General features: G+C 34.6%; 1 protein-coding gene across 1 annotated transcript; it reads left to right on the top strand.

Annotated features, from left to right (window-relative positions):
• The first annotated feature begins 1,065 nt into the window (after positions 1-1,065).
• Positions 1,066-3,424, top strand: LOC131603280 (pentatricopeptide repeat-containing protein At2g36980, mitochondrial). Its single transcript, XM_058875586.1, has one exon. The coding sequence runs from the start codon at positions 1,465-1,467 to the stop codon at positions 3,337-3,339; it is 1,875 nt and encodes a 624-aa protein (XP_058731569.1). The 5' UTR covers positions 1,066-1,464; the 3' UTR covers positions 3,340-3,424.
• The last annotated feature ends 6,367 nt before the right edge of the window (positions 3,425-9,791 follow it).

Genomic DNA, 9,791 nt, shown 5'->3' on the forward strand with positions numbered 1-9,791 from the left:
TTTCTCCTAATAGCCTCCTTTACATTTCCAAAGATGTTATATGTAATGAGAATAAACTCCTAAACTCCTATCCATTGTCACACGATCATTTACACCTTTTAGTGACTTAAATCACATCTTACACTCATCTCCACCCACTACCTCTTATACAAGTCCATCTTGACCAATCTTTTCTTCTCCCTCCTATCAACTATTGTACTTGTTGTGAGTACAGTAGTGTAAACCCTGACGACGACGATGTACCAAGTGTTCAACAAGAACAATTTATTATTCTCTGTTTTAGAGGCATAAAATGACTCTATCTTCTTCCATAATATTTTTGCATGTGTCTTGTTAGCAATATGATTATAAACATTGTCTTCTAAATATTGCAGAATAAAATCACATGCTTGCAAATATTCAAACTCTCATTTTTCATTAGACACAAAATCTAACTTTGTAGAACTAAAAACGGGTAAATGCAATTTCTTTACAAATAACAAGTTTTTATCTTGCTCTTCGACAAATGGTAATTAAAACATTCAATAATACCATCTTCATATTTGTATTTGGCTCCATTATTCAAACAAGTAAAATAGCTTAAGTAGACTCTACTACCACTCTGATGAAAAGTTATCACACAATAACAAACCAATGCACAGTGAAAATAAAATTTCTCGAACTTGTAAGAACCTATAAGGATCAACAACATATATATGGTAGCAAATCAAACAAATAAAGACATAAGAGAACACCAATATTTTAACATGAAAAACTTTCAATGTAAAAGTAAAAAATCACGGATCGTCCATTACCAAAAAATAGTTTTTAACATGAAAAACTTTCAATGTAAAAGTAAAAAATCACGGATCGTCCATTACCAAAAAATAGTTCCATTATAATCAAATATGAGTTCAAGAGAGTCTCAAAATAATTCACAAACTAATGCTAACACCAACAAAATTACAAAGCAAACTTGCTTACAAATAGAAAATAAGAAGTTGAAAATATTCAAATATGCTTCAATGTAAAGGCAATATCTCTTGGCTCAGAATTCGTTTTAACACATTCAAACACTTAAAAGAATGACACAGATGTTGCGAACCTGTATTCAAAATTACAATTTTACTGAGACTGGTCGCAAGAAAAACGAGAATTTGATTTCTCTCCTTTTTTTTCTCTCTCTTTTGAAGTTGTTTTTTCTATTTTCTTTTTTCTTTCACAATCCTAAAAAGATCATTTCCACTTAAAATAAGTGAGACCTAACATATTTAAGTCTTTCTCCGCATATGAGGAAAGCTGAAACCCAACCGTTATTTTCAGCTTTAGTGAAAGAGAAGAATCCAAGCTATATTCATATTCTAATTGATGTGCAGGCATAATTGATAGAAGGAGCAAATTAGAATATGTGTTGAAGTACAATGATGCAATCGTCTCTATAGTGGTGAGATACCAAAATTGACCAACAAAGCCTGAAACAATGCAATGCGTCCTTATTTATTCCGCGTTACATCTGAAATTGTCTCATTATCACGTTCAGGCAGAATCATCCATGCACGCAAACTATTCGATGAAATGCCTGAACGAGATTCAGTGGCTTGGAATGCTATGTTGACTGCCTATTCCCGCCTTGGACTTTACCATCAAACTCTCACTCTCTTCGGTAGCATGAGAGTCTCTGATTGCAAACCCGATAACTTCTCCTACTCCGCAGCCATAAACTCGTGCGCCGGTGCATCTGATCTTCGTTTTGGAACTAAACTTCATGCTTTGGTTGTTGTTTCAGGGTACCGGTCGTCTCTTCCTGTCGCGAACTCCCTTGTAGATATGTATGGCAAGTGTTTGAATCCAAATGATGCAAGAAAAGTGTTTGATGAGATGAGTTATAGTAATGAAGTGACATGGTGTTCGCTTCTGTTTGCTTATGCAAACTCTTGTAGATTTGATATGGCTTTTGAAATTTTTGGTGGCATGCCTGAAAAGGTTGAAATTGCTTGGAATATAGTTATTGCGGCTCATGCTCGTTGTGGTGAAGTGGAGGCGTGTTTGCGTTTGTTTAAAGATATGTGCGAGAGTTTGTATCAGCCAGACCAATGGACTTTCAGTGCTCTTATGAATGCTTGTGCTGAGTCGATGGAATTGTTATACGGATGCATGGTTCATTGTTTTGTGATTAAATCTGGTTGGAGCACTGCTATGGAAATAAATAATTCAATTGTGAGTTTTTATGCTAAGTTAGAATGTCATGGTGATGCTGTGAAAGTTTTTAACTCTGGTGGAGCTTTTAATCAAGTTTCTTGGAATGCAATCATTGATGCCCATATGAAAGTGGGGGATACCCAGAAAGCTCTTCTTGCTTTCCAGCAAGCCCCTGAGAAAAATATTGTATCTTGGACTTCTATGATTGTTGGGTATACGAGAAACGGGAATGGAGATTTAGCTTTAAGTTTGTTTTTAGACATGAAAAGGAACTCTTTCCAGCTTGATGATTTAGTAGCTGGAGCGGTTCTTCATGCTTGTGCTAGCTTGGCAATTTTAGTTCATGGAAAAATGGTCCACAGCTGTATTATTCATCTTGGTTTAGACAAGTATTTATTTGTTGGCAATAGCCTGATTAACATGTATGCTAAATGTGGAGACGTAGAAGGTTCGAGGCTCGCATTTCATGACGTTATCGAGAAGGACCCAGTTTCTTGGAATTCAATGTTGTTTGCATTCGGACTAAACGGAAGGGGTAATGAAGCTATATGTATGTTCAGAGAAATGGTGGAATCTGGTGTAAGACCCGATGAAGTAACCTTCACAGGACTGCTAATGACTTGTAGCCATTTGGGGCTAATAGATGAGGGCTTTGCTTTGTTTCAATCAATGAGTTTGGAATTTGGACTTACTCAAAGAATGGATCATGTGGCATGCATGGTTGATATGCTCGGTCGAGGTGGGTATGTAGCCGAAGCGCGGAGTTTAGCTAAGAAATATTCAAAGACAAGTAAAGATAGGAGCAATTCATGCGAGGTTCTACTTGGAGCATGTTATACACATGGAGATTTAAGAACAGGGAGCTCCATGGGAGAAAATCTAAAGAACTTAGAACCTAAAAAAGAGGCTGGTTATGTGTTGTTGTCGAATATGTATTGTGCAAGTGGAAAATGGGAGGAAGCAGAGATAGTAAGAAAGGAAATGATAGATCAAGGGGTCAAGAAAGTTCCTGGTTGTAGTTGGATTGAGATAAGAAACGTGGTGACTGCATTTGTATCAGGAAACAATTCATATTCTTGCATGGATGATATATCTAAGATACTATACATCCTTGAATTAGAGATGAGACACACATGGCCCATTAATTTTGATACTGAATGATCTTTTATAAACCAGTTAAGCATATGTGAAATAACTTGATGAGCAGTTTTTCTATGGTTTATACAAAAGATTTAAAAAGAGCAAAGTAAATACAAAAGGAAAAATGCTAAATGTTTTTCTAAATACTCAGGTGTTTGGTTCAAGGATTAAAAATAGTTTAATATTCTTTTTTCTCTCTTATCTTTGAGTTACGATTCATTTTGATTTTATGATTTTTTTTAAAATCAATTTGATTTCTGAATTTATTATAAAGGGGCATGTATGTCGTTGCTGTCTAATTTCCACAAAGGAAATTTATTTTAGTCTACGTGATATCCTAGTTAGCGTATGTGTCATCACCATCATCTTTTTTTAAATTTCTTTTCCATACATATGAACGCATTTAACCCTAAATTGAATTAGGGCAAAAACAAGCTCCATATTTCTCTTTGTAATTATCATAGCCTCTACCCCAGTGGTCTGACTTTTGTACATCTTCTCTACAACTTTTGTTCATCTCCTCTTCGTCTTCTTATCTGACCTGGAAAACAAAAATGAGTTCAGCAAAATCTCCTGTCATTGCGAAATAGTATGGTAAACACGAAAACTATAGTAATAGTTCTGTTTCGAAGGTATATTCAAGATCAAAAATGCGATGGAGACTCAATTGTTATTGTGGGAATATCGTCGTGCTTTGAAGGGTAACAACAATTATCAATTATGAAAAACAATTATGGGAATGTCCACACTATAGGGTAAATATTCTAAAATCCTTCACCAAATTGTATATTTTCTTATTATCACATAACATGTTTTGTAACTTTGGATTGTGGGTGATTTTTTTCTTGAATTAACGCATGGTTCTACTCAAATTGGGTGTGGTTATTTTGATTGATTCTACGAAGAAGTGAAAAATGAGAAGGATTGTTTTATGATGAAGCAAAAAAGGAGATTGGAATTTTTAACTAAAGAAAATAAAGATCAAAGGAATAAACTTGTTCACTGCGGAGGAAAAAATTGTTGAGAAAAAAAAGTGAGTTGTGTGGAGAAATAGGTGCGAGTTCTAAGTTCCACATTGTTTAGAAAAGTGGAGGTTGAACACTTTATAAATGAGAGGACCTATACACCTTAAAGTTTTGGGTTGAGATGTGGTCTCTCTCTCTCTCTCTTGTGGTCCTGGAGCATTGGTCCCGTTGGTACCCCCGACTCTCCCGGACTCCCCAACAGTGGTATCAGAGCCTGGTTCGAGAAAGGGACTGACTCCTTATATCGAAAGTCCTCCTGACATGGTGGTCAGTCGATGTGTCTCGTTGAAGTGCTCATGACGAGATAAGAGTTTCTCTCAACGGCGGTACAAGCATGTGGATGAAAGAGTTTCCGCTTGAGGGGGAATATAATGGATGAACTTGAACTTACACTTGAGGGGGAGATTGTTGAGAAAAAGAAGTGAGTTTTATGGAGAAACAAGTGTGAGTTCTAAGTCCCACATTACTTAGAAAAATGGAGGTTGAGCACTTTATAAATGAGAGGACCCATACACCTATCACCTTAAGATTTTGGATAATTATATGGTGTCTCTCTCATTTGTTTGAGTGAGTCTTTGATCTTTAGTTGAGTGTTTGACCCAATGTGAATACTCCCCCCCCCCCCCCCTCAATGATGACCCAACAAAATTGAAACTCAAAAGGTTACCATTAAATGTAAGAACCCTATGAAATGAAAGAAGATTTGGAAGAATTTATGTTTTGTTGTTTTTACTATTTAAATGTAAAAGTTGTTAATGTTACTCTTGTACTTGAATTAATTGAATTAACAAAAAAGAATTTATGAATTATACATTTGATTGAAAAATTATTAGTTATTTTATTGTCAAATAAGGTGCTATTGTCAAATTAGCCAAAAAGAGTGTTTCATGTCAAAATTGTGTACATGTTAGTTATATGAGAATTGATTAAAAAACTGAGTAAATGTTTGATTCATAATTATCCAACATTCATTATCCAAAAAAAATACAAAATATGTTCAACAACATAGTAAATCATAAACTAACTTTCCTAAACTAAGTTGTCTTCTTTCTTGAAGTATTTCTCTTTGTTTGAGATGAACCAAGCCTTTTAGTATGTCTTGTTATATTCTTTGTGTTGCACCCTCAAATTTTACCTCACCTATTCAAGACAATTTGTTTCAAGATGATCTCCCAATCTCATAGGGTTCTCAACTGTTCAAGAAGACTCAAGGTTTCTTAAAGCAAAACCTCTCCTAAGCAATAGGACTCAAACTAGGGTTTTGATTTGGTCAAAGGAAATTGAACTTCTAAGGCTTCAAGTGGACTTAATAGCATCTCATATGTCCTAAAGTATCTCCATGCCAAGTTTCAAGACTTTCAATGCAAGACTGCTCAGTCAATTGCTCAGATGATCAATAGTCGACTATGTTGACCTAAAAATCAACTGTGGTCAAGATACAGTCAAACTTCAAGGTTTTTGGTCAACATCAAGGAATTGAAGTTAAATTCATCATTTGATCAAGGATTGATCATGATTCATCAAGAAAAATATCAAAGATCATCAAAAGTCAAAGTTGCTAAATTAGGGTTTTCTAAAGAAAAATCAACTGAACTTTGACTAGTCATAACATTTACATGCTTCATCAGAAATTGTCCAACCAAAGCTCATTTTGAAGGAAATTTCATTCTCTAAATCTTTGTCGCACCAAGGACTTGGCAAAAAATGCTTCATTTGAGAGATATGGGCCAAAACATTACAGGTCCTTTTGAAAGTCAACAAAAAGCCATTTTTTTCTCAAAGAGTGGTACATGAACATGGTAGACTCAATTGAGATGAAACCAAAAGGAGCTTGTAGAGGACATCTTAAGATTTGCAAAAAGTCCTAAAACACCTTCATATGATCAAAATTGAGGAAGTTATGGATTGCAGAAGTTGCACAAAATTTGAGAAATGCTTGAAAGTCACTTTGGATAATTTTGGATATTTTGACTAATGGACCCAAGTTTTGGACTTCAAACATGAATATGACCTAAATAAAGACCCATAGTGTCATTCATTTATTTTTATAACATTTATTTACTTTATTTGGATTTTATTCATTTAAAATCTAAATAAATCAAGTAAAATATAAAAATATTTGAATTAATTCATGGGGATTTATTTTTTAGTCATACAAAGGCCCAAATAATACGATGGGAGAGTCCAATTTTGTTTGGCATGGTTATGTAGAGAGATTGGTCCAAAAAAGAAGAATATATGATTTTTTTAATCAAATTTTATCTTTCCAATTAGATGATTTCCTTCCAAAGATACTTGACCTAATTCATCTCCTATATATACTAAACACATTCGGCATTAGGGGAGGATGAATTTGGAGAGCAAGAGGTAGGGTTTGGAAGTTCCAAAAATCAAAGAAAAGTGAGAAATTTGTATCCCTTGTTGCAGCCCTTTTCGAAGTCCAAGCAACCATTCCAAATCGTTTCTAAGGTAATATAGGGTAAGAAGGGACCATTAGACAAGCCATGTAACATCTGGAACGTGTGCATCATGTTCACCATATTCCTTCATATTCAGAGTTTTCGTATGTTGTGTTTAATCATGTCTCATTAGAACGATGCTTTGACCACACTAAATCACAAATAAAAAAAACAATTAGTTTCTTTTTAGATTTTAATTAATTAATTTTACTTAATATTTTAATTAATTTACTAATTAGGTATTAGTAATCTTAAAATTAATTAGACATAGGTTTTTTTATCAATTAATTTTAATATCTAATTTAATTAGGATTTAACTTGCTAACCAATTTAGAATTGAGTTTAATTTAATAATTAATTAACTTAGGTTTTCACTTTAAACACTAACCCTAATTTATTTTCAAACCCTAATTTCCTTTCGTCTCCTCTCCTCCCATATTTTCTCGACTTTTCGAATCGACCGCTATTTATTTATTCGCGCATTTGTTAAATATTATGTAGTTGCTTCTGGCTTGTAATAGTTTTAATTAGGATTTTTAATTTCCGCACCTTTATTTTCCCGCAATTTTTCAATATTATGTAACTGCCCATGGTTTGTAATAGTAATTAGGGTTTTATTTTTTCGCACCTCCTATTATGTATCTCTCCCAAGACCATGTAATAGGTTAGGGTTTTATTTTTTCGCTCTTACTTTCTGTACCATATAAACTGCTTAGATGAATGTTTAATAGGATTGTATGACAAGAAAACGACTAAACATAGCTCACTAACTTCAAGACAAATATCTGAATACAACACACTTCTCACACACTTACATTTAGGGTATCCCCTATTCGTTGCCTTTCGATTATAATAGTCAAGTCCCTCGAGCGTAAGGGTACATTTAGAAAATGTTGCCTAGGATTCAAATCATCATAGTCCCTTCGATATAAAGATCATAGACCCTTCGAGTTGCCTACGATAAAATGATCTTGTCCCTCGATGACGCTACGATAAATGATGATAGTCCATTCGAATTGCTAAGGTATCCTTACATGTTGCCTTCTATGACCATTCGATGACCCTTCGATGTCCCTTCACATCCAATAGATATGACTACCTACCCACTAATGGTAAGGATAGTACTTTCTATCAAGAAAAGACATAGAATATGAAAGACAATCCTTAATAGGTAGGTCCTCTTGATTGCTTACTCACAATGCTCTTTACACCTCACATTTCTCAATACAACTTCAAACAATGATTCGTATATATCCGTACAAGGATCATTACAAAGTGAAAGCTTTTTCAAGCATCTTTCTCTAAATATTTTCAAGATAAATACTTACTATATATTCGAATGAGGAACCGTTACAAAGTTAATTCTTTTATAAAATATTTTCAAGCACACACACACATAAGTCAAACAAAAACAAAGTGATCTAAACAATTAAGAGCCCATGGATAACCATGGATACAAAGGGTGCTAACACCTTCCCTTTATATAACCTACCCCCTGAACTCAAAATCTTTAAAAAAGGTCTATCATGTTCTTTTTGCCTTTCCAAATTGGATAAAATAAAAGTCAGTGGCGACTCTTGCTTATCGCAACATGTTTTGCGAAATAACAAAATAAAAACTAAAAAGTCAGTTCTCCCACCGTATTAAACTTTGCAACACTTAATCTGGTAGTAGGACCTATGGGTACATCACTTGTTGAATGCCTATTAATAATCAGTTTGGCAACTTCTTTGTCTTTTTCTGACACGACTTAGTGGCATGAATGGTCTGAGTTGTTTTATTGGTTTGAGTTGCATAAGTGGTATAACTTGGATGAGTGACACATGTTGGTTGAAATGCACGAGTGACCCGACTTAGCTGAGTTGCACCTAACATGCATTCATATCCTCCTTATTTTACAATCTGATTCATCAATTTCACCATGCCCAAGGTTCCTTTTCTTTTTTTATATTCTTGGTATCTTTGTGTAGAGTAATGATTACACATCAAGGTAATCATTTGTCTTGACCCACGTATTAGATCCATTGATGTGATAAATGATAGGGTTCAAGACTGCGTGATGCTTGGACTTTTTTGTAAATTTCAAGAATGCATTAGTTTATTTTAAGGTTCCCGCTCTTCATAGAAACAACTCCATGTACACAAGGCAACAATGTGAGCTTTCATTTTTGGGATAAGCATACAAATTCATTCAAGTTGACTGAAAATTTGTCTCCTTAATTTTCAATGCGTCCAACATCAATATTATGCTCAACTGACATCCTACAACTAGAGGTGACAAAATGGGCCCGACCTGCGAGGAAAGTCCATTTTACCGCACTTTTTTGTAGGGCGAGGCAAGGTTTTAGGTTTGCTCTCTTTAACGTGTCCGCCCCGTTTTTTGCGAGTTTTTGCAGGCATGAGTTTTTTCATACAATTTTACTATTTTTAGGCCTAAAAGTTCAATGCCTGCGGGCCTTCCCTACACCGTCCTCACTTTATTGTGGAGCGGAGCAATGTTTTAGACCCGCACTCTCAAATATGCCCGTTCTTCCCCGCCCCGTTTTTTCGCGAGCTTTTGTGGGGCGGGTCTAAACGGGCGGGCATGCCCGTTTGCCACCCCTACCTACAACATGAACCAAAAGTAGTCTCAGATAGCAGTACCAAATGAAACTACAAATAAATTCCTTATATTCCACATGTTGATTTAGGTGGTTATTCTCTAAATCTAAATAGAAATTAAGGAATAAGTTAGTAATATATAATTAAACACACAAAAATTAACATTGTCTACAAATTATATTACCTCCTTTTAATGTTTGGAAAAACATCCTCATAACCATTGTTTGTAGATCTCATCATATTAGTTACCCACCTCTTTATACTGTATGTTCTAATTTATTCTAACATAGTAACTATGGGCTTAACCCTTACTTCAATAATCACACTGTTAAATTCTTCTGACACGTTGTTAAGAAATGTGTCACATTTTTTGTATTTGTCTTAAACT

The sequence above is a fragment of the Vicia villosa genome, linkage group LG1, assembly GCF_029867415.1.
Source record: "Vicia villosa cultivar HV-30 ecotype Madison, WI linkage group LG1, Vvil1.0, whole genome shotgun sequence".
In the NCBI taxonomy this organism is placed as follows: domain Eukaryota; kingdom Viridiplantae; phylum Streptophyta; class Magnoliopsida; order Fabales; family Fabaceae; genus Vicia; species Vicia villosa.